The following is a 26393-nucleotide window of genomic DNA, read 5'->3' as shown; positions in this document are numbered from 1 at the left end:
ATTTTTTGCCTTAGTATACTATGTCGTTTTTCTTCATTTTTTTGCCTTAGTATACTATGTCGTTTTTATGACATTTTATGCCTTAGTATAGTATGACGTTTTTATGACTTTTTTTGCAATAGTATACTATGTCGTTTTTTTTCATTTTTTTGCCTTAGTATACTATGTCGTTTTTTTGCCTTAGTATACTATGTCGTTTTTATGACTTTTTTTGCCTCAGTATACTATGTCGTTTTTTTGCCTTAGTATACTATGAAGTTTTTATGACTTTTTTTGCCTTAGTATACTATGTCGTTTTTATGACTTTTTACGCCTTAGTATACTATGTTGTTTTTATGACATTTTTTGCCTTAGTATACTATGTCGTTTTTTTGCCTTAGTATACTATGTCGTTTTTCTTCATTTTTTTGCCTTAGTGTACTATGACGTTTTTATGACTTTTTATGCCTTAGTATACTATGAAGTTTTTATGACTTTTTTTGCAATAGTATACTATGTCGTTTTTCTTCATTTTTTTGCCTTAGTATACTATGTCGTTTTTTTTCATTTTTTTGCCTTAGTATACTATGTCGTTTTTTTGCCTTAGTATACTATGTCGTTTTTATGACTTTTTTTGCCTCAGTATACTATGTCGTTTTTTTGCCTTAGTATACTATGAAGTTTTTATGACTTTTTTTGCCTTAGTATACTATGTCGTTTTTATGACTTTTTACGCCTTAGTATACTATGTTGTTTTTATGACATTTTTTGCCTTAGTATACTATGTCGTTTTTTTGCCTTAGTATACTATGTCGTTTTTCTTCATTTTTTTGCCTTAGTGTACTATGACGTTTTTATGACTTTTTATGCCTTAGTATACTATGACGTTTTTATGACTTTTTTTGCAATAGTATACTATGTCGTTTTTCTTCATTTTTTTGCCTTAGTATACTATGTCGTTTTTCTTCATTTTTTTGCCTTAGTATACTATGTTGTTTTTTTGCCTTAGTATACTATGTCGTTTTTATGACTTTTTTTGCCTTAGTATACTATGTCGTTTTTATGACTTTTTATGCCTTAGTATAGTATGACGTTTTTATGACTTTTTTTGCCTTAGTATACTATGTCGTTTTTAGGACATTTTTATGCCTTAGTATAGTATGTCGTTTTTCTTCATTTTTTTGCCTTAGTGTACTATGTCGTTTTTCTGACTTTTTATGCCTTAGTAGACTATGTCGTTTTTATGACTTTTTATGCCTTAGTAGACTATGTCTTTTTTCTTCATTTTTTTGCCTTAGTATCCTATTTCGTTTTTCTTCATTTTTTTGCCTTAGTATACTATGTCGTTTTTCTTCATTTTTTTGCGTTAGTATACTAGGTAGTTTTTCTTCATTTTCTGCCTTAGTATACTATGTCGTTTTTCTTCATTTTTTTGCCTTAGTGTACTATGACGTTTTTATGACTTTTTTTGCCTTAGTATACTATGTCGTTTTTATGACATTTTTTGCCTTAGTATACCATGTCGTTTTTCTTCATTTTCTGCCTTAGTATACTATGTCGTTTTTATGACTTTTTTTGCCTTAGTATACTATGTCGTTTTTATGACTTTTTAAGCCTTAGTGTACTATGTTGTTTTTATGACTTTTTATGCCTTAGTATACTATGTCATTTTTATGACTTTTTATGCCTTAGTATACTATGTCGTTTTTCTTCATTTTTTTGCCTTAGTATGCTATGTCATTTTTTTGCCTTAGTATACTATGTCGTATTTCTTCATTTTTTTGCCTTAGTATACTATGACGTTTTTATGACTTTTTATGCTTTAGTATACTATGACGTTTTTATGACTTTTTATGCCTTAGTATACTATGACGTTTTTATGACTTTTTATGCCTTAGTATCCTATTTCGTTTTTATGACTTTTTTTGCCTTAGTATACTATGTCGTTTTTCATCATTTTATGCCTTAGTATACTATGTCGTTTTTTTCATTTTTTTGCCTTAGTATCCTATTTTGTTTTTATGACTTTTTTTGCCTTAGTATACTATATCGTTTTTATGACTTTTTTTGCCTTAGTATACTATGTCGTTTTTTTTGCCTTAGTATACTATGTCGTTTTTCATCATTTTATGCCTTAGTATACTATGTCGTTTTTTTCATTTTTTTGCCTTAGTATCCTATTTTGTTTTTATGACTTTTTTTGCCTTAGTATACTATATCGTTTTTATGACTTTTTTTGCCTTAGTATACTATGTCGTTTTTTTGCCTTAGTATACTATGACGTTTTTATGACTTTTTATGCCTTAGTATACTATGTGGTTTTTATGACTTTTTATGCCTTAGTATACTATGTCGTTTTTCTTCATTTTTTTGCCTTAGTATACTATGACGTTTTTATGACTTTTTATGCCTTAGTATACTATGTCGTTTTTATGACTTTTTATACCTTAGTATACTATGTCGTTTTTATGACTTTTTATGCCTTAGTATACTATGTCGTTTTTCTTCATTTTTTTGCCTTAGTATACTATGTCGTTTTTATGACTTTTTATGCCTTAGTATACTATGTCGTTTTTCTTCATTTTTTTGCCTTAGTATACTATGACGTTTTTATGACTTTTTATGCCTTAGTATACTATGTCGTTTTTATGACTTTTTATACCTTAGTATACTATGTCGTTTTTATGACTTTTTATGCCTTAGTATACTATGTCGTTTTTCTTCATTTTTTTGCCTTAGTATACTATGTCGTTTTTATGACTTTTTTATGCCTTATTATACTATGACATTTTTATGACTTTTTATGCCTCTTTATACTGACATTTTTATGATTTTTTATGCCTTATTATACTATGACGTTTTTATGACTTTTTATGCCTCACTATACTATGACATTTTCATGCCTTACTACACTATGAGGTTTTTATGACTTTTTATGCCTTATTATACTGTGACATTTTTATTCCTTACTATACTATGACGTTTTAATGTCTTTTTATGACTTACTACACTATGTCTTTTTTATGACTTTTTATGCCTTACTGTACAATAACGTTTTCATACTTTACTATACTATGACGTTTTTATGACTTTTTGTCCCTAACTATAAAGACTCATAAACTTCCATTTCCACAGAAATCTGACATTCACATGATCATTTGTTAAATCTAAATCCTCAACACAATCAATAATGAGTCTCCATATTTTATTACATATATGCTGCACATACTTTAATATGTAGTTCATCATTATCATCATGTTTTTTTATCATCTGTGTATATTAATTAAATAATCAATAACATTCTGAAACAGCAGAGTTTATTATGTAATCATGGTTTTAAAAGAATTCTGGTATTTTTTTCCTTTCATGTAACAACTGCATAAAAATACACAACAGAACCAACAATAGAAACACATGAGGACGTGACACTGTAGTTACTGAAAAGTATCAAGGAGCCTGTCTCCTTTTCTTTTATTACTCCAGCACATTTGTAGTTGTGGAAACAGGCTTGAATGGCCTCTCTCTTCCTCTCTTTATATAACCTCTCAGGCTGAATCATCACTTTGTTGAAATGTACATCTTAAATACTCCGAATTCTGTTGCGCAATCCTGCTTCTCAGTTTCTCTCAAGGCCAAGAAACATTTCTCTGAAGGTGTGAACATGTAAGCATTGATCATCTGTGAATCATCACCCTGAAGGCTCCGGTGGAATCGTGCAAGACTAAATAAGACAATGAGCGGGATGATTGACGTCTTCTCGCAGTGTCTCTGATGTATTTTTACATGTAGCAGGCAGATTAGTTCTGAAGACACGACTCAAACTGAGCTGCTCTGGAAATGCAAATGTTAAGTGTGACTGTAGTTTGCAGCCCAGTTCATCTCGGACTCTGACTCTTCAAGATTTACATCCAATGCCAACATTCAGTAGCGTGACCCTTTTTCAGACCATCACGAACCCGCAATATTTGTCTTTTTACTAACCGTAAAACTGTAGGTCTTTCTGTCGTGTTTTTTTGTTCTACATGTTTTTTTTCTGTAGCCTGAAAGTTGGCGTGACGTTTACATGAGTGAGTAAGTGAATGAGAAAATGTTATTCTTTAAACAGCATTTTAACCAACTGCCAATCCCGGCCCTCCCTTGGATTTTATGAGAGTGAGCCTGTGACATTATTATTGAGTCTCTCTACCTTAATGGAAGCCCAGGCTACAGATGATTATAATCATTTAAAACCATTCCTACTGTTAGTTTGTGGCAGCAGTGAGTGAGAGAGGCAGCGAGGATGTGACATTTAAGCAAATTGCTCTGTGTGAGGCTGTGTAGTCAAACATGGCTCTGTAGTTTAAAATGTTATGATCAGAGCTGATGTTCTGTTTAAATCAACAATGATTCAGCTCCTCTATGGTAGAAAACCTTGTCTGTGCTGCTCTGTTATTTATGTGTAGAGAAACTCGAAGGCGGGTTCACCTCAGGATGAACAATCGATGATGTGAAGCAGCTGTTGAACTTTTCACAGCTGCTGCGACAACACCGATGATGCTGTTTCCTCAAATGCAACGAGAGTGAAGGTTTAACACGACTGTTTTAAAATTAACCATTTAACAATTACAGGGCTCCACAATTGAAGACAAGATTTCTAGAACCCAGAAACTGAAATGATTCTAGAACCTCAGACACAGAACACTAGAACTCCAAGGCCTCAGACAATTAACCTTTCAAACTCTGTCCCACCTGTGGAACACTCCGGTCTCGGTAGCACTACTACTCCAAGTCTCCAGATTCTGGCTGTCCAACGCATATTCCCAGTCAAATCATTTCTAGAAAGTCCAACATGGCTGAATCTACACAGAGAATTCTAGAACGCTGGACATGGAACTCTAGAACTCCACAGCCTCAAATGGGTCTAGAACCTCAGACACAGAACTCTATTATTCTAGAACTCCACGGCCTGAAACTAACAATTCTAGAACCTCAGATAATTAACTTTAATTAAATTCTAGAACACCAAAGATACAGTCAAAGATTCTTAGAAATTCGGTGGTAGAACTTTGCAATTCTAGAACTTCATAGCCTCAAATACAAAGCTCTGGAACCTCGGACACAGAACTTTATTATTCTACAACTCCGCAGCATCAAACAGAAGAATTCTAGATCCCTGGACGCAGAACTTGACAATTCTACAACTCGAAAGCCCCAACCAATGATCTCTAGAGAGTCAGCCCCTGTACGACTCTAGAACAACACAATCAACAACACAGAACGTTGGAACCTCAGACGTGGAACTTCATCTTGAAACTTGAACTTGAAAAAAAGAGAGATGTGCAAGTGCAGTGCTGACAATTTAATGACAATGTGTCATTTTGTTTTGTGAATATGTGATTTTATTTTACACAAGCAGACAATACAGAATTCAAGTTAACACTACACCCACTAACAGCAGGGAAACATCAACCTTTGTAAGGTACTGCTGCGAGAACCTCACACCATGAAACATAATTTAAACATCATCAGATACTAAATTTGTTAGGAAGATGGGAAATCTCGAAAAAATCGAAACCTCTTGAAACCACAGTGTTGGTGCTTTATACTAATGTTCATTACCAAGATGCACTGACACAAACGCTTGCAGAATTTGAGCATTTCTTAGGATTCTTCTTCTATCACCTCAAGTGTGTGCGGGACGCCTGTCCCCTCAGTGACGGGCTGAGATGTGACTCGTTTCGAGCACAAAAAGAGGCAGGAAATGCTTTTGAGGCATGAAAACCACTGACAGCCACGATGGAGATTCCATTTCCTCGTCACTCAATGCAGCGTCTGACACAATGAAACAGCTCGAGTAGTCTAAAAGCATTATGCTAGGCCTGCAGATAGAAGGAGACAGAGAATGACAAAGGGACATATGACATATGAAGAGGGAAATAAATAAAGAATAAACACTACAACGCTGCAGTAGAAAGAGAAGAGAAACAGAGGATGCACAGGAGAGAACGAAGGGAGAAGAGGGATGGTGAGAGCGAGTCAGAGAGCAACTGAAATCCACAATTTACATTAAAGGCTTCCCTGATTGACATAGGCAGACGTTCCAAATCAGTTTAAAGCTGAGAGGAGCGGAGAAGAAAAAAGAAGAGGTGATAATCTGATGAATAATTCATGTGAAAACACAGAGGTCAGAGGAGCAGAGAGCTGCAGGACATTTGTTTTGTTTGGTTAGAAATAACAGCAGCAGTAATGCAGTGCTGGGTCACACGGATCAGAAAGGAAACCAGAAATAATCAACTCAACAATAAACCCCAGGCTGTCAAACTGATGCTCAGTGACACATGCATTTTAATCAACTAATTATCCCAGTGAATTACAATATGAAGAGGAGGGAGGCGGATGAAGATCGAGCTGGTGAACCTGCTGATTGTTACTGACTTCCAAACCTCAAAGCAAATCCATCTCTCTTTTTTTTTGTTGTTGTTGTTTACATAAGTTTGACTCGTGTAATCATTAAAACCAACACCGGATTTTCCTACTGGGGATCAATAGTGTTTTCCTGTGTTATATAGTATCTCAGCCTGGAAAGAAAACAAAGGATCCCACACATTTATTCTCACTTTATCGGTCATCAAACATCAGGTTTCATCTATCACCAGGACCTAGTCTAAATAACACCCTGTTGATAGGGACTACTTCTCCTTCCGCCTGCCACAGTCATATGTGAACCACGGCTCTATAAAAGCGTGAAGAGAGCATACAGAGTTTTGACATTGATGATGGCTGACTGTAAATACAGTCTTGAGTGGAGCTTTTTCAGCTCGCTGTGTGTGATGTGTGTGGGAGGACCGCCAGGCGCTGTGGCAACACCACAACCCTCGTGGAGCATTTGAGATTTAATCACAGCAAAGAATATGATGAGGGCCGAAGAAGAGGAGGAGGAGTCCTTCTCCAGGTGCAGAGAGCGAGTGCAGCTGCCGGGCGACGTTAATCACAGACACTGACTGTGATTCACATCTGTCTGTGCTAAACATCCATTTTAATTGATTTACTCTGCAGGAAACAAACCTGACCTTCCTATATGTAACAGCCAGTGATGTTCACTGACCCAGTCTCAATTGTTTTGTCACACAGATTATTTCAAAATTCAGTTATTAAGGCTTTTTTTAAAAAATATATATATATAGTTTAAAATAATTTAATAAAATATATATAATATAAAATATTAATAATATAAGTAACATCCTAAATAAAAGATCAAGCCAATGTGACCTGTTGATTCCTCTCCTCTAAGTGTGTTTCGTACAAAGTATTGGTTTCGTATTGGTATTGTATTATTATTGTATCAATATCATATTATTATTGTATTGTTATCGTATTGGTATCTTATTGTTATTATATTGTCGTATTGACACCAGCCTGGGTTTTACTCTTGAATGAGCTCACACACACACACACACACACACACACACACACACACACACACACACACACACACACACACATAAAACAAAGTTTTATTTGTTTTATTTTGCCTTTTTTTTTTTTTAACTCCATAAATTATTGGCAGAAACTTTGCAGGTGAAGATGTTTTTATTTCACAAGAGAAAAAGGCTTTTGTCACAAAGCTTAAAAGAATGATATTAAATTTGTACGTGAAAAAAAAGTCAGGTTTTTGGATGATGATGATGATGATGATGATGACATGGATGATCCGGCTAACGCCGTCCTGCGATCACCCAGAAGCTCCAGGCCGAGGCCAAACTACGACAGTTAAAGACGACACTGAAAATGACAAAGCAGCGTGTTAACCAAATGAAATCCTGGCAGGCTCGTCGTACTCTACCATTACAGCTGTTTTTGCCCGTCAGAAAAAAAAAACAGGCCTCCGGGTCTGATGTCAGGAACGCGGCGGTCGGCGGTCGGCGGTCACCACGTGTTCTTTTGTACGTGTCAATACTCGCAGTCCCTGTGAAGAGGCAAGCTGCAAACACAGTCTTCAAAAAAAAATCAGAGCAGATAAAAGAGGAGAGGTCGTCGTGGGCAACAGACAGCTCCCGGGAGCCATGGCAACAAGAGACTGGTACAATAGGTTGCTCCGGCGCAGAGAGAGGAGAGGAGGAATGAAGAGAACGAGAGAGCGAGGGGAGGCAAAGATGGAGATAGAAGCAGCTGTTGCTCGTTTGTTGCTCGTCCTCTACCTTCCCAGTTTTTTTTTTTCCCTCTCCTCCTCCGCTGCCTCGACTCAATTAACTCTGATATGACACCACGATACCTCACTGACTCAACAACACCGCTTTGAAACCGTGTGTAATTTCCTCTTTTAGCTGAGAGCCACAATCCCAGCAAGAGTAAGTGGCTCCCCTTTCGCCCACAGAGCCGCACGGGGGAATTGAACTTGTGACGCCTTTGACGCCACTTTCACCCTCTTTCAGCTCCTCTAGGGAATTAAATCTCTACTTCTACCGGCGCTAGCGTGTAAACACTGAGCATGAAAGGAGGCGCACAGACAGGAAGTCTGTCTTTAAAGATCTCCCGCTTAAAAGGCTCGTCAACTTATTGGTTGGTTAGTCGGCATCCGCGCCTAGACAGCGGTGCTCCGACCCAGCAGGGGGAAGGCCGTTGGCAGGCCACAGCTGGGCTCCAGTCCCCTCAGTCCATGCACCCCCTGAAGCCCCGGTAACCCTCCATGGAATCCCTGTATCTCCCCTTGGAGTCCTTGTATCCCCCCTTGGAGTCCCTGTATTCCACCCCTGAGCCCAAGTCCATCATGGTGAGTCCTGGCCTCCCGCCGCGGCATGGTAGCCATCGCCGCGGCAGCCTGCAGGGAGCGGCCCCCCGGCGGGGTGAAGTTGTTGTGGTGCAGGTCCATGTTGGACAGGAGGTGACCCAGGGAGTCCCAGCGCTGGGACGAGGGCAGGCGTATCAGGGAGGAGTAACCCCGATCGGGGAACACCGTCGCCGCAGGAAGCTTGCTGGTCTCGGACGTGAACACCGGAGCAGGGTCCTGGTGTTCCCTGAGGGGCGGCGGCGCTGCTCGGAGCGGGGCAGGCTTCAGGTAGGTGCCCCCCCGTGGGTCGGCCAAGACCTCGCTGTAGGGCGGAGGAGGATCCTCCATCAGGACGGCCTCCTCATAGCAGGGCGGCTTCCCAAATACATCTGCATCTGCGAATAAAAGAGGAGACTGGGAGTTAAGATGAATCACAACATGATTTAACCTCGGACACTTGTTTTTATTAAATTAGATTATTCTTTAATTATGAAGGTTTAAAATTTCTAAAACTTTCCCAGAAACCAGAGAAAATATTCTAGAGTCTGTCGGGAGAACCGAGACATTTCCTGGTGGCCTGAGGGTCGTTTTGACGCCAGCCGTGAACAGTCGACGTAATCAGCGCTAACATCACAACCAGGAAGGAGAAAAGACAAAAAAACAAAACAAAAGGATGCACACCCTCGAGTCGACATCTTGAATACTCGCAAAAACTATCACAGCACATGAGGTCTGAACTCTCTCTTCCTCTCTCACACATTTTATTTTCTCGGCTCTTATCGTCGTCATTCCACAAAAAAACACATTTATCACACATTAACTTCTCACTTCAATCTTCACTGAAGTCAGATCGGCCCAACTCACTCTGAACGGCTTAACGCTCCGGTGCGGTGAATAAATAATAAACTAATAAACAAGTAAACAGGAGCGTTTCACAGTTGTGAGAATTGAGTAATGCAACAGTCATGATTCACAGCGATGAGTAACTTCTCCATTAACTGCTCACTCCAGAGTCAACTACAGACGCTCTATTGTGTTCAACTGGCTTCAGTGAATGAATGAGTGGATGGGTGTTGATTGATGCTGGTCCAGTCTGGACACAGCTACACAATCCAATAAAGTTAAACCCAAGGACACACACATCCTGAGAAATGTGAGTGAGAATTTAGCTCCGAAAAATGACAAATTCTTTTGCGTATTATTACCAGTTCATATTGAATGAGCGATCTGAAGAGTTTCTGGTTCCTTGTAAGAACTGATTGATTGAATTTACAGAATCACTGCACAGCACCAGTCATAATCATCAAGGATTAAAGTGGCAATCTGGGAGACTTTCATTTAAATTAATGTCTGTTACATCACTATCTGTCACTGAATGGTGACTGAGCCTGTGGCCCACTGATAACAGTACTGCAATATTCATGTATCCGCAGTGTTATGAACTGAGCGTCTGCGGTGACGTCCCCGGAAAGAAAAACACAGTATTACGTTACTGCTAATAGAAACATATATATATATATAATAATTCACCATTATTGTGGCTGATACGCACAGAAAACAAAGAGCTGAGTCGTTCAGTTTGAGTTTCGTTATAGAATTGCAGCATTTTAACTATTAAATTTTGACATGTTCTTTAAAAAGCAGCTGATATGTTGTTGTGCTGCAGAGAAACAAAAGCACAAAAATAAAAATATATACCTTTCGAAGCGCTGCAACATTTATGAAACACCTTTGCCCTGACAGAGAGAGAGCCTGTGGGCATAATGCAAGACTGTGGAGTCTATATTTCAATGTATTGTCAGTATAAAGGAGAGGATTTTTGGCCTGATAAAACCCCCATGGGCGAGTTTTTTGGAACAACTGAAGGCAGTTTCTATTTCCAGGCTGATGAATCTGCCCAGATCCTGATCAATATCTGTCGAAGTGTTGCACAACCTCCCCTCCTGCTTCCACCGGACCTGAAATATTAACAGCAACTCGTCCTGTCGGCTGAAATGCATCTTATCCATCTCCCAGAAAAGTTTTAAAAGTACAGTTTTTCATGCGTCGTCACATTTTCTCTGCACAAATAGTAGAAGTGGCTTCAGAGATGTTCCAGATAATCTTGCCTAGTTTCCCTGCAGGTTTCCCGACTAGTTGATTAATTTGCTGATTATTTTCTCAATGAATCGATCAATCCTTCGATCTATGAAGGGTCGGAAAATAGTTAATTTCCTAGGAACCATGTTGACACACTCAGTCAACCCCAAACATTATCATTTTTAATGTCATAGAAATCAACAAGATGCATCCGATATTCACATCTGAGGATCTGGAACCAGCAAATTTATGGCCTCTTCGTATAAAATATGACTTTAATGACTGATAATCATAATAATGATAATGATTGATTGTTTATGACAGTAAAACACAACAGATCCTTGTACCATTCCTCAGCTCGAACCTGTTTAACGGCTGTAAAAACAAACATCACTGTTGGAAATCAACAGATGTTTGTTGAACTGTTGCCATGGAGCCGGATGTGTCTTCGCGTGTGTTTCTATACCTGGCCACTCTCCATCACACCTCCGTCACGCCTCACACAGAGATACCTACAGGATCAGACTCTTACTGCGTCCCCGACTCCCCCTGTCGGCTTCTGTTGCTCCGGGCGACACTACCAGCCGTTCGAGCGGCTTAAAATACGCGTCGGAGACAATGTCGGCAGCAGAAAACACGTGGGACTGATGTTTCCGCCGAGAGGATCAGCACGGGTTCGTTTGAAGCAGCGGCCAATTCTGAGGGGATGAAGTATGTAACCGTACGTTGTGACAGCTACTGTACACAGCGCAGTGATCATATTAGACACGGTGCATTACAGGGTCAAACAGAAATAGCGGCGTGTGAGGTAGAACGTAGAGTAGATACAACCATCGCTCTACGCAGGTTTCATGTCAGTGTATCAGTGGTGATCAAACAGTATCTCTACTTCCAGATAGAACAAAACTGATTTCCTCTCATCTCTAATCTTTACGGTATCTTTTATAATCAGATCTCACATTTTCTATCACCTTTTTTTCCTCATCTAGTCTCTCACTTTACCTCCTCATCTAGTCATCCCATGTCATCTATAATCTGTCATCTCGCTCATCTCGCATGTCAGCACGTTTCTTTTCTTTTCTTTGATCTCACATTTCATTTGACCTCCTCTCTGATCTCACCTCGTTTCTCAACAAATCTTTTTTTCCTCTAGTTTCTTCTTTTTATATCTCTATTCTGATCTCATCTCTTTTATTTCGCAATATTCGCCTTTTTTCCTCATGTCTCATCTCCTCTCTCATTTTTCCACATCTCTCTTTCCTCTCATTTCCTCTTGTCACAACTCATTTTATCTTGCAAGTCCTCTCCGATACCTTAATGTCATCTCTCATATGATCCCTCTCCTCTTTCTTCCCACTGATATCTCTTTTCTCCTCTGTATCCCCTCCTCATCTTCTCTCATCTTTCTCATCACATCTCCTTTTACTGTCGCCTCATCTCATTCATCTCGTCTCCACATTTCTTTTCACCACGTCTCATAACATTTAATCGCTCTAATCTCATCTCTACTCTCTTTATCTCTATTCTCAAGTCATCATTTTCCTCTTCCCCCCCCACATCTCTCTCCTCTTATCATGTTATCACATCTTAACATTCATGTCCTCTCAATCATATAGCATCTCACGTTCCCCCTCTCATCTCATCTCATCCATCTTCTCTCATCTCTTCCCTTTAACTTTGTCTGAAGCCTTTATTTACATCACATTTCACATCTTTTTAAACTAACCTCTCTCCTCCTCTTTCTTCTTTCAGCATTTCTTTTTTTCCTCATCTCTAATCTCTCCTTATCTTGCATCTCATCTCCAAACATCATCTTGTTTTGCATTTCTCTTCTCCTCCCACGTCTCATTTCTCACCACTCCTTGCATCTCATCTGATATCTTCCTTAATCTCGTCTCTCACTTGTCACTTCTCATCATCTCATCTTACCTCATTTATTATATCACCCTCCTTCTTCTCACTCAGTAGTCTGACCTCTCTTTTTCTCACATCTCAATCTCCTATTATCTCAGTTTCCATGTATTCGCACTAAGGGCAACATGATTAACAAGTCGCATCACATAAATCATTTCCCTTTGAGCCAGCCGGAGCATCTCGGCCGATGTGTCAGTTCATGTTAATGCCTACTGCGGAGATAGCCAGATAAATACACAGCGCTACTCATTTCAAGTTAGAAAGGGCAAACAGTGGAAGCAAACATCATTTTCCGGTTCAAAAAACTCTACGGCTGCAGAGGAGGAATCATCACCCACCACCGGTCTGAGCCGAGCGGCTTATCGGAGCTGCTCCCAGTGTGAACATCCTGTGTGGGTCAGAATATTCAATACAAAAGCCTGTCATGCTGGCTGTGTGGGATGACAGCTGAGTGATGCATGAAATATGTGTTTCTGAAGACTAACTCTAATTACTCTAAAAAATCTTCAGATGGAAGTTGATTTTTCTTTGCTGTCAGGAAAGCAGCACTGGACTGAATCACATCCCTGACTTCAGACAGCAGCCGCAAACGAGCAAACGTTGTCACTGAAGCTGTCAACACTGTTGTGTGCCGCTAACTAATTAAAAGTAGGTATCTAAACAATAAGTTTAAATTTAATAAAAACACGGACTTTGGTGTTTAAAGTTCTGACTTTCAGCTTTAATTTGAGGGTGTTTGAAGATCCCAGTCAGATGAACCGTGCAGTAGCGTAGCCACTTCTACCCATGCTAACAGCAAGGTTGTAGGCTAGAGCTGATAATGTCAGTTACTCCGACGCTTCGGGTCAATACTCAAATATATTGAAAGTTATCACTTGGATTGTCATTAAATTCAGCACATGCATTCATGTTCTGCACAGAATCAACTGTAACAATTAGCAAAACTGAATGCAAAGCAGTTAGCATGTTGATATTGTCATTGTGCATTAGCGTTTAGCTCAAAGCAGCCTCACAGAGTCGTTCTCTTGCTCTGTCAGTCACATATTGATGCTTTTCTCACTCTTCTTTTAGCTCCAGGTTGGTCCTCAACACTTTGGCTAGCTAAGCGCTAACTTTTTCTGCCATTTGTTGCTAGGCAGGTAACGTACAGTAGAGATGTCTCTCGCTCTCCCCCCTGGCGAACATGACTCAACCAGCTCCTCTCTCTCTCTCTCTCTCGGCCCTCCGCTGTGCTCAGCTGGTCAGCACCTGCCTCTCTTTTAGCTCTGCCGCTGCCTGGATACTAAACCTCTTCATCAGTCTGCTTTGTGACCGGGGCTCCAGCAACCTTTTGTTTTATCCTTATACTGTCTGTCTCTGCTCGTTAAACATCTCTGACAGCGACTGGTGCTCTTTTTACTCGCTCCGGCTTTTCCGTTCCCTCTTTCCTACCGCTGTCCACCACTGTACAGATGTTTGAAGGTTTTAATTCTGTTTACTCTTCACTCCTGTGTTCTCTCCACATTTTTATGGTTGACATAACGACATGAACATCAGTAAATCCTCCTGCAGTCCAGGACAGAAACACAAACAAGAGACAGACAGATTCTTAAACTTCCTAAAGTTTATATTTGATGCAAATGGCAAATCTGCCTCTAAATGTTAATCCTCTGATGTCACTCGGAGCTCGTAGGATTTTACTGAGTCCTTCATGTGTCGTATATGAAATGCCTGTGCTTTTTAATCTATGCTAATGCTGCTGACAATGATTTTCACTGCAGCTGCACTTTCTGTTTTTCTTTTTTCTCCATTTCAGACGACGTCTTTACATTTCCAGAGGCTTGTGGAGGAATTTATTTCAAAGAGCTTTCTAGGTTGAAGCTTGAATTCCTGAGAAGGAAAGTTGTTGCCTCGTGTTTACCTCTGCTAGCAGGGTAAACACAACGTCCCAAAAACTCATGAATTCATTTCCATAAAAATAGTTGTACGCGTCGGCCTGAGGCTGTAGAGTTTAATTTAACTGGAAAAAGTCCCTCTCTCATTCTGCAGGTTCAGATGTGACTTGAGCAAGGCGCTTAACTGTAAAGTGCTCGAGCGAATCAGCTGATTGACCTGCAGCTGTATGTGTGGTTAACAGCTGATAGTAGTGAATGAGGATGGGCGTTGATGATAAAGAGCATTGAAACCTGATGAATCTGCTTCCACGTCCCTGAATCATCACGTATGTTAAGCTGAATGATTCAAAAGGTGCAGAGTTTCACCAGCTGGAAAAGCAACAGAACCAAATCTCAAGCCAAGTGTGACAACAATCGACTGTTCAAGATGTTTTAGCTGCTAGTTGCAGAGACGCACTGGAATGCGTGACATGTGCGTGAGGTTTTTAGAGGCCCTTGATTTTTAACAGTTGTACCGTGAAACCAGAACACAGAATACAGATCGCATCTTAATACCAGGTGTAAACGACGTCCTAGTTCTGCTCCACTGAATATCTTGTTGAAAGACCAAATAAATCATTAAGATCAAAAATATGGAGCAAGCCAGACCCGTCATCTCAAGCTGCGAGCGGTGAACGGTTCAATTTAAAGTTAATGGTCCCCCTCACAGTTTAACTGGAATCATTGTCGGAGGCCTGAAGACATAAAACTACACAGCATTTCACGAGTGAGATTAAAAATTGGAGAAAGGTCTGAGAAATGACCATAACGTTTTTTCTCTTCCTTTCCTCTCGATTAATTGTTTGTGATTGATCCCCTTGTTGGGTCCTGATCCCCAGGTCCAGACCACCTGAAGTAAAAATACAGAACAAAGACTGTGAATTTTATCCCCCATTAATTACAGTGTGGTTACGTTGGGAAGGGAACGCTTCACAACCAGTGCAGACAGGTATTGATTACAGTGATCAGCGACTCCTTCAACACACATATGAGAAAAAGTTTAAACCTGTCTCTCTCTCTCTCTACCTGTCTGTTTTTCCCTCTCTCGCCCAGCTGCCTCCACACCTCTGAATGTCTCTGTATTCTCGTCTGTGTATATATATATATATATATATATATATACACACGGCCACGTTGCTCGCTCCTTCACCGCTCGGCCTCCACAGTCACCGCCCTCGCCTCAGCAGCAGCTGTCACCATGACGCCCCGCGGGGGGAACGCTGCCCGGCAGGCAGGAAGGTGGAGGCTGGGAACCGAAGAGTCTAAAATAATCTGACACCACGGTGAATAATATAATCCTCCTCCTGTCCCCTGCTCTCTGGCCGCATCTCAATTTCTCATACGAACATTTTGAATTAATTAGTTATCCTGTATTTTTAATTGAAAATAAAGAAACTGAGTTCAACGTCATCCATCTTATGAATGAAATGCGCATTTGGCTCGTAAATAGAAAAACAAACAAGATGTGACAGGTTGGGTGTTTGTCAGTGATTTCACACTCAGCAGCGGAGAAGGGATTAACGTGCTCGACAGACGGAGGGAGGGAAACTCTCCGATCTTGAAGTCAAAGAGCAGCTCGATCTGCTGATGACCAGTTCTGAACAAATAAAACCCTTTCCGGGTCGTTCATACGTTCACCTGCGAGGTCACTGAAAACCACATCTGAGCCCACAGTGATTAGACTTCCTAATCTCCACTCGTACATCCTGCTACTGCTTCCAGGAAAAAAGCCACAGCCTCAAACTGTAGTAAACAACAACTAAAACATATTTTTCCCTCAGGGGTGGTAGGCGACAGGGGGCCGCGCTTTGTGACGCAACGTTAAGGGCGGGAGCGCCGAAAACCCTCCGTAGACCCGACCGTCTCATTCCAGTGTGGCCCTTCGTGGTCTACGACGGCCACGATGGGCCACACCTACATGGACCGCGTGCTACGAAGGATGTGACCCGATTGGTCGAACTGACCCTCTCCCTCAACCTCAGATCATCGACCACGAGACTCTCCATCGTCAGCTTCCCTCCCCAACAGATAAAAACAGCATGAAACTACATTTCATGAACAAGCTACAACATAAACGACAAAATTAAAACAAACTATTAAAATTCTCTCGTCTCATCTCGTGACTTGAAGGAAGGAAAATCACCAAACTGATGAACTGTATACAACAAGAAAAGCAGCAACAGAAACTGTAAGAATCCCGTCACGTTACCTGGCATGCTGACCCAGGTTGCTTGCGGCATGGGATGAGGAACCAGCACAGGAAGTGGCGGCGACAGGGTGCGAGGAGGGCAGAACTGCGGCGGCTCCCTGGGCAGCTGCGGAGGTGGCGGCGGCGGCGGCGGAGGAGGAGGAGGCAGGTATCCTGCTGGTTGACAGCCGAGCGGCTCCATCTCTACCGTCCGCAGACACTGCTCCCTGAGCCGCTCCTCGCGGCGGCGCTTCAGCCGGCGCTGCAGGAAGCTGCAGAAGCAGCACAGCATGACGATGAACGCCCAGACCAACCAGAAGCCGGCGAAACAGGCCAGGAAGGTGTAGGTGCCCTGCGACATCACCATGGCAGTGAGGGGACGGGCAGCGAGTCCCCCTCCCCCCTGAGGTCGGTGATTTCAGGTGGGGTTACAGGTGAGGTCCTGCTGTCGCTGTGAGACTAATGGTTCGTCTCTCCAGGGTCAAAAAGCTAAACTCAGGCACATTTATTACATTCAGTGAAAATAATCCGAGGTGGGAACGAACAGCCGTCACTCCACTTGAATACTGATGAATTTAAATCAGCTGAAGCTGTGATTCTGAAATAATAACCGTGCTCGGTGACAGGTTTTTCTTTCAAGACGGCAGCTCTTAAACTCGACACTTCACAAATTTAAACAGACATTCAAATGTTTTTTTTGATGAAACGACTCGATGAAGAGGGTTCCTGACGCCTGAAGAAAAAAACGACGATGATATAATTAAAAACAGCTCACACTGACAGTTGGTGAGTTAAAGAAATCCAGTAATATTCAGTAGAAGCTGGAAACATGTCTGAATACTGAACATTGTGCAGTTACAGCCTTGGTGGTGTTGGTGAAGATCTGGAAGTCAATAAAAAAAGCAACATCTTCTATAAAACGTGCATTAAACTCATTAAATAATAATTAATTTCATGAATGCCAAAAGGTAATGAAGCGGTTCATTGCCTTGGAAACAGCAGCAGTGGCTCGTTAGTCTCTGTCCACCTGGTTTACACATAAATGAATTTAACACTTTAAACAGAGATTAGATGTAAAAAAGAAAAGATTTCTGTCCAAATGAGGAACTTAATTTGCTGCAGCAACAGATTCACCAAAATACATGACAGAAGTTAAAGGGAAATCTTTGTGGTTTTTCAAGTTGACATTAATTTAGTTTCAGCTTCATATTTCAAAGTTACTTAAAGGTCAAAAATCTGGTATTTTAAAAATATAAAAAACTAACTTCCTTTCTGTTTTCAAAACCTCGTCCATTCGTCCTGATGTTTTAGAAAATCAGCTCCGTTCTTCTCATTTAAATGGAAATGTCTCGACTCCTGTTAGAAACACACAGTTTCACAGACTGACGGACACACACTGTTATTCCTCAGGACTGCAGATGAACTCTGCACCGTCCCCCGGAGCTTCAGCGGCAGGAAATGAGCGCTTAAATTCTCCAGAAGGCTCCAACCGGACCTCCCCTCAATAATCCAGCCGCTCAGTTTCCTTTAAAGGCTGATAAAGGTACAGAGGCGGGAAACTTTTTCCTCTTTTCTGATGGAAAATAAAACTGTGCCGGCATCGTCACCTGGCGTTGGAGGCAGAACTTTGGTCCGGGAGACAAGAGGAAATAAAAATAATAATAAAAAAAGGAGTAAGTTGGGAGTTTGGAGGAGCAAAGGCCTGTGGGTCACATGAGCTGAGGCGTCGTCCAATCAGAAGCGCCGAAAACCCCAGAGATGATGTGTGAGTCCTCGTCGGACCGGGTCCTCCACGTGAAGTCAAACAGCTGGTCCCTTTAGGGCCGCGGGGGGTCGGAGTCGGGGGTCCGTCTACGCCGCCAGGACGCCGAATTCCTCCCTCTCAGATCCCGGCGGGACTCCTCGGCCTCACGCTGCTCTACAAAGACACACGGGGAGGAGACGAGACCGTCGTCAGCGACTATCAGAGGACAGATTCAGACAAGATGTTGGACAGAGTGAGAACTGCGAGCAGTAAAAACAGCACAGAGGCGGAGTGGTTATAAATCTCAGCTGTTCAGGGCAGGATTATGACGCCGACCTCTGGGGCCGGGGATCAGTTTCCCACTTCAGAGATCGGCTCACAGAGGAAATATTCACAGTGATGCAGGGAAAGACACAGAGAGAGTGGACACAGATAATAAAAAAAATAACAGGATACATCACACTGTCTACTACATCACACCGAAATCCCCTCCTCAAATACACTGTGTATCCATGAAGAAGAAACATGAACCATTGTTTTATAATGTGACAACTCTCTGTTTCGAGGTTTGGCGAGGGGGAGGACTTTGGAAGAGGAAGCTTACAGTTATCTCCTCTGTCACAGTCCAATGTTTTAATGACCCATCATCCCTCTGTGGCCTTCGCCTCTCTGTAACAACATCACGCTGCTTCCACGTTTAGGAGTCATAACGCCCACGGCCCCCAGACGACTTCATCACTTTAATGTAAATGAAGAAGAAGAAGAAGAAAAAGAAGAATAATTAAAGAAAGAAGACAAAGAAGGATTAGAGACAGAAGAAGAAGAGAAAGAAGGGAGGACAGTCTCATGGTTAATGTTAGGATCAGGAGAGAGAGGTAGAATATGTACACAGCCTGGAAAAGAGAAGAAGAAGGATTAGAGAAAGAATAATTAGAGGAAGAAGAAGAAGAGTAATTACAGGAAGCAGACAAAGAATTAGAGAAGGAAGAAGAACTAGAAAAAGAAGAAAAAGGAAGAAAGAAGATGATGGAGAAGAAAACGGTGACGATAAAGTTGGTGATGACGAAGTCAGCTCAGGCCGACTGTGAGAACTAAAAATAATAATGATGTTAACGATAAAGATAATTAAGAAAAATAAAAATATGGATTCAGACAAAGAGGAAGAAGTAGGAAGAGGAAAAGGAAGAAGAGGAAGAAAATAATCTGCCTCAAAGAATTTATAGAAACTCACTCACTCAGGGGTCTACACCTACTTTTTCACAAGTAGCCCCTAAATTGAAAACCTACGGAGCGCATAAAGAACTTTAGGGTCACAATGAAAATTGATCAAATAATGTGTTTTTCCTTAAAGGTCCATGTAGTCTAAAGGTCTGTGTCCATGTGTAGTGTGATTATAGATCAGCTCTAGCTTCTTTATTAATACTGTGAAAGTATCAAAGCCTCAGTCCACAGAGAAATGCACACAGCCTGTATTCAGAAACTGAGCCTTAAAACCAGCCGTCAGGACTTCTGGAACTTTGTGATGTCACAACAAAGCAGTCACCAAGCCCCGCCCACCTGGACCCACCATCCACCCACCATCCAAACCCTGCAGGATTTGGTTTCTCTGAGTGTTTTACCGGAAATCTGCTATATTTATATCACTCAGAAAACAGTGAGCCAATCAGAAGACTGGCTCAGAGCCTCCTCTCTTCTGATTGGCTCAGTTGTAGAGCCCCAGAGAGCAGTCGGAGGGAGGAGATGTAAAACTGCGAACTCACGGTGGCAGCGAGACCTGCTTCAATCACACTGCCATAAAAAAATGTCTTAAAACCTTCGTGATCCCCAGAGGATGAACCCTCCTGACTTCTCATCTAGCGCCACCATCAGGTCAGAATTCATCCAACATGCACAGCTGCTGACAATTCCCATCAGCCTCAGCTTTGTGTTGCTAATTAGCAAATGTTAGCTTGCTAAGAGGGTGAACACTGTAAACACAACCTGTTACACATCAGATTGTTTATTTTAGCGTTTAGCAAAGCCGCTAGCATTGGCTGTAGGTGCTCTGTGTTTATCAGCTGTCATGGCGGTGCCCTTAAGCAAGGCATCCAGTGAGGTGTTGTTTTAAATGTGAGAGTCATGTAAATCAACTCGCTTGCTGCTCCTTCCAGAACCACTTGGACCCACCTCTTGTTTGAAACTGCGGAGTTTAGATTTCAGTATAAATCCACCACTGATCTGCTCGTCTCTACATCACCTCTGGGAGCCATGCTTTCTTTCTTCTTCTTTTTTTTTTCCACTAGTCATGTTTCTTCCATTTGTCAGCAAAGTACAGAGGGAATTATGTTGTTACCAAACGCTGAGGAGATTATCAGTGTTATGAATCCTTCCCTCCTCTCTGAACGGCTCTTGAGGGAATCCCCCCCCCCCTTCACTTTGAAACACACTTCGCAGTCGTTACTCATCCCATCATCTGCAGCATCTCGTGCCGTCGCCGCTGAAGTTAAACTAAAAAACACGGCATTTTCAGCAACTCTGAAATAAGATATTCGTCCTCTGAGGGAGGCGATTCCTTTTTTCTCCCCAGAACTGAACTCAAACTGTGGATGTTTTTTTTTCAAATAAACCGAACTGATGAGCTACGAGGGACGTGTTTTTATTTCTAAATTGGACACTTGTGCTGCATTACGGTTACATTTACAGCAGGAATGGAGCTGCGGCGGCGTTTGTGTCATGTATTTCTTTTTTTTCATCCTCCACCTCCACATCACCTTTGGGAATCACACCGGTGTCTGTTGTAATTTGAAATTGTTCAGCAGCGGTGATTCATCAGCGGAGGGTCTTCATTAGGTCGCACAGCCACCGATATGGAAAAGAGCTTTTTGTTTACTCCCCACGCTTCCTGCAGCCCGATCCGGTCCTGAAAGACGTATATATACGCTCAGACCTCAACCTCCGCACCCACTCGTGTACAACAACACACACACACGTACAGTACATACTTGCACTATTTATATCCCTCTTTTATCTTTCGTCTTTATCTCAAATGGAAGATCTGAATAAGAACTGTGGGCAAATTATAAAAGCAGGAGTAATAATAATGGAGGGGGTTACATGATTCAACATTTAAAGTGGTGCTTTTATCCACGGAGACGGCGACAGTGTTGCGGGGAAAACAAGTCCTGATACTGAAATGAAAAGTTGAAGCTCATGTTTATCTGCAGAGCTCGAGCTCAAACCTCAAAACAGATGAAAAGGAAACAGGTTGTTGGATAATTGAGTGTTTCCCGCTGAGGTCTAGTTAAAGGTGTCGTGCGGAGGTTTCTGGTAAACAAAAGTTGTTCTTGTTGTTGTTTACACACAGCGTTACACGCTGGAATGCAGTGAGTGTGTGTGTGTGTGTGTGTGTGTGTGTGTGTTGCAGCCAGACAAACAACATGCACAAACATCTTTAAGTCCAGAAGTTGTGATACTGATGGTCAAAAACTCCCCAGTGAGCCTTAAAATCTGCACCACTTGAGAGTGGAAACACAACACTGACTGGAACTTAAAGTCATGTTTGGTTTCACCTCATGAATCTAAACTCCAGTACTATCTCTCTTTTAGCTCTGATTTTGGTCTCCACCAGCGCCCGAGGCAAATTACTGACTCTTTAGCTGCTAAATACTTATTTTTGATTTCAATTCTTGGAAGGCGGTGTTGTTAATCGCACGGACGATAAAAGATTTCAAAAGAAAGGATCTAATTAGGTCGCGTCAGTTGATTTTTGCACCCGAATTAATATTTTCTCGATCAATCTGTGAATTATTTTTTGTCAATAAACTATAATTTAAGGCCAGAAAAAGTAAAAGAGCCTCACATTTAAGAATCTGGAACCATCAAATGCTTAAAAATAACTTAAACAATTGATTGGATATCAGGCAACAAAACAATTCATGCATTTCCTTTTGTAGCATTAAAAATAGTCTAATACGGTAAATTTATAACATTAGAAATAATAAAATGTCTAAATCTGACACGTGTTGTCTAATTTTCTCATGTTTCATCAGTACATTAAGTTTTTGTATGACTGTATAAAGTGTGTCTTGGTGGAGGACTCTCTCCACAGCAGGCCGCCTCCTCTCCTCTGAGTCGTCAGCCGATCTGTCAACACATTTCACTCAGAGCAGAAAAACCCTCATGATCACAGTCCGTGTGCCGCTGGAGTCGGAGGACAATCTCAAGATCTAACAAGATATTTTTCCTCCTCGTGTCCTTTACAACACCCCTGTCTCGTAGAGGTCACTCAGCTGGCTCGGAATAAATGAGCAGAAATGAAACAGCGATTATAAAATGAAAATAAATCAGTTTTTAAACATAGTTTTCAGAACCACATACAGAGTAGGACTCTTCTTCATCTTCCCCCACTTTTAGAATCGCGCAGCAAAACATTGGGCCTCATTCATGAAATGATTCATCCGTGTTTTTCTTATTTACGAAACATGAGCAGGTACAGTGAGAACAAGGTTTGCGAGGGTTCAGGATGATTCATAAACTGACATTTTTCATTTTCCAAGATTTTAATCTCGGTGTGTAGTGAGTTCTGGGACAGGAAACGGCAGAACAACACTGAAAACAAATAAATTAAAGGAAGAAATATAAGAAAACATTCTTACATGAGGCTCAAGATACAGACTGTTGAATGTTCTTGAACATCCAAGTCAGACCAGACTGAAGGAAACAAGCAGAAGCAAATACAGGCCTGACACCTGTTGAATCATCCTGCACTTCACACAACAAATACTGAATATCAAACATGAAAACTTAAAGTTACTGGTGGAGTGAGGCCTGTTCTTTCCTCCCCTTGCTAGCTGTGTAGCATTTGCTCTTACTTTAGCTGTAGCTAACTCGTTTCGAGAAGATAAATCCAGTAATAATAAAATACCTTTGCAGCTTTTTTAGTGTCAGGTTCAGTGTGTCGCTTCAAACTCAACAGACGCTGAGTGAAATGCTGACATCAGCAAATACGCTTACAATGACGAAGCTAGCTAGCACGCTAATACTTACTCATTTGCACTAAATAGAAAAGTACAGCTGAGGCTTATGGGAATATTTTTGCAGGTATTTGATGTAAAACTTAAGTATTAGACAAATGAATATTTCAACCTGATGATGGCACTACATGAAAAGTCAGACACTACATGTGCAGAGTGGTGTGATGCCTCTCAGGTGAAAGCAGAGAGTCAGCACTTTAACCTCTTAGTCACCGTTTAGTTTCAGATTTCATGTGCTGAAGTAGCAGCCAGCCTGCAGCCCTCTGTTTACTCATGTGTAAACTGTATGCTATGCTAACGCGACACACGTTAAAGAAGCATCTCCTCAGTATCATGTGTTGAAGTCTCCTTGAGCAAGGCAGCACCCTGCGTACACACATGTACGTCATGTCAGGATATAGCATGTGGATCTATGGATATGTCTTTTATCTATTCATTTATTTATTTTTTAGGATAAATTGTGGGAAAATAAATAAACTAAACTAAATAAAAATACAAAATGCTGCATCTGTTAATTAAATGTTTTTGAGCTCCTCCATGTTTCCTTGATTTTGACATTTTATGAACCCTGCAGCACACTGAATATTCAGTAGCCATGTGTTGTGATGCGTGACTGGATTTGTCTCAAAATGAGGTTAATGTATTCATTAATAAATCACTTCAGCTGTAAACTGTGTGTTTGGGAACTTCTACAGTGGGGCCCTTGGGTGTTGCATTTGTGGCCCCTGCACGTCCTGTGTATCTGTGGGTTATCTGGGTGTGTTGCTACAGAGAATTGAACTGTGCACAGCTGCCAATAAGATTATTAAAATGTTTGAGTGGTGTCTGGAGAATAAACAGAAATAATATGTAGGTGTGTGTCTCAGCAGCTCCCCTGAATTAAACTGAATCATGTCTGTGTCAAGTCATCCCAAACATACTGATCGATTCCTACATTACGCAACCGCTCAGACGCACTGCTGCTGGTGAAGAGACACTGTTTTATTTCTCATACAGAGAATAAAGACGGTGATTCTTTGAGAAAACAGCAGCATTGAGACGATAAATTCATCCTTTCTGCACGGAGATGAGGAGATAATGTGACAGGCTGCAGGTAAAATGCCCCTGAGCAACAATAATGTGTCTGTGAACTCACTGTTATCTCCACAGGTCCCTGTCTGAGAGTCTGGTGTTAAAACTCACCTTTAATTCCTCAGCCGTTTCTAGACGCAGATGACGCACTCCACACACTCCGTGCCATTTAACTTTACGTCCAAGAAGAAAAAGAAAAAAAAAAAAAAAAAAGAAAAGATATATTAAAAAACCAAAAGAAAACATGAGGGATAAAGACACTTTTCCTGCTTCCTCCGCTCCCTGTCTGTGTCCGCGGACGCTCCGCCGGCGGCTCCGGGCAGATCGTCTCCTCTCCCCGCGCGGTGCTGCCGGGAGCTGCGCTTCGTGGTTTGGAAGTCAGGGAGAATGAAAAGAGAGGTTTATCGGTTCACCTTGACAGCCTGGCTCCTCCCTCTCTCCCTCTCTCCCTCTCTCTCTCTCTCTCTTCTTCTTTCAGTCCCTCCCTCCCTCTCCTCCTCTCCCATCACTGGAGCAGCAGCAGGAGCGCTTCGTGACACTCGGCCTGTCTGACTGTCTGTCTGGATGATGGGAATACAAATCAGCTGCCAGCGGGGGGTTCTCCAAGGACGCACGGTTTGGCAAAGGAAGAGAGGCGCTGTGGGGGGGGGGGGGAGTCGGCATGAAGAGGTCTGGGAGGAGGGGGTGGGGGTGGGGGTGGGGGGGTTAGGTGTTAAGTATTAGGATATTTTCATGTGGAAACAAATTATTTAAATCATACATGGTTGTTTTCCACTGTTATGACTTTTCTCTCTTCCATAGATTTCTGCTTTCAAACCTGTTCCACTGCTGTGGGTCTGTTATACATTATTATATATATATATATATATATATGTAATGTAATACATGACATATATGTGCCCATATATTAAGAGCTATATTACCATATATGTCACAGTTTGTCATATATATTTCATCCTCAAGATATATGAAGATATGTTTATAGAAATGCCCACAGTAAAATGGATATGGATGTGTGTGTGCGTGTGTGTGTGTGTGTTTATCTCTGAGATAATTGCTAATGTGGCATGCTAACTGTAAATTTGCTAACCTCCTCAAAACCTGTAAACATTAACATGCTAACTAACTTACCTGCTAAACTTTGAACTTGATGGCATGCTAACATGCTCACATTATACAGCGTTAACATAAAGGTGTTTAACCTTCACCATCTTAGTTTAACATTTAGCGTAGTTAGCGCCAAACACAAAATGCAGCAGTGGCTGATGGGACTTTGGTCGCGAAACAAAAGCACTGGACAAATTGAAAACGTGACCTGACGTTGGCGCTAGATGAAAAGTCAGAGGATCACCAGAGTTAATAAAGTTTTACTTGCATGAAAACTTTGAACCCACTAGCATGCTAACATGCTAACAATGATAAAATATGCAGGTGTTTAGCAGATGTAATGTTTATCATGTTCACCGTCCTAGTTTAGCATTTAGCGTAGTTAGCACCAAACACAAAGTACAGCTGAGACTGATGGGAATGTCGTCAGTTTCGCAGGTATTTGAGATTAGCATTTAGCTCGAATGACTTTAGCTTAGCGTGGCTTCAGACTGAAGACAGTCAGCACAGTGTGAGGGCGTGTGGTTTGTTGTTGTTTTTGACACATTGCGTACGATACAGGAAGTCCAGTTGGAGAGGATTTCACGATTCTCAGACAATTAATTTATTCTTAATCGAACGTCATTAATGAGCAAACGA

General features: G+C 41.3%; 1 protein-coding gene across 2 annotated transcripts; it reads right to left on the bottom strand.

The window, feature by feature from the left end:
* Positions 1 to 7467: 7467 nt before the first annotated feature.
* On the bottom strand, positions 7468 to 25211 carry LOC130182984 (proline-rich protein 7). Of its 2 annotated transcripts, none has more exons than XM_056398251.1 (3): positions 24759 to 25211; positions 16842 to 18738; positions 7468 to 9121 (listed from the first exon to the last, which is right to left on the bottom strand). In XM_056398251.1, exons 2-3 carry the CDS (start codon positions 17185 to 17187, stop codon positions 8541 to 8543), a joined length of 927 nt encoding a protein of 308 aa, XP_056254226.1. In that variant the 5' UTR covers positions 17188 to 18738; positions 24759 to 25211; the 3' UTR covers positions 7468 to 8540. The 2 variants fall into 2 exon arrangements, with proteins under 2 accessions (XP_056254226.1, XP_056254227.1); XM_056398252.1 differs by having other exon boundaries at positions 16842 to 18733.
* Between the last annotated feature and the right edge of the window lie 1182 nt (positions 25212 to 26393).

The sequence above is a fragment of the Seriola aureovittata genome, chromosome 15 (genome assembly GCF_021018895.1).
Source record: "Seriola aureovittata isolate HTS-2021-v1 ecotype China chromosome 15, ASM2101889v1, whole genome shotgun sequence".
In the NCBI taxonomy this organism is placed as follows: Eukaryota; Metazoa; Chordata; class Actinopteri; order Carangiformes; family Carangidae; genus Seriola; species Seriola aureovittata.
The sequence above is the reverse complement of the archived record's forward strand: the minus strand, read 5'-3'. Positions and strand labels throughout refer to the sequence as shown.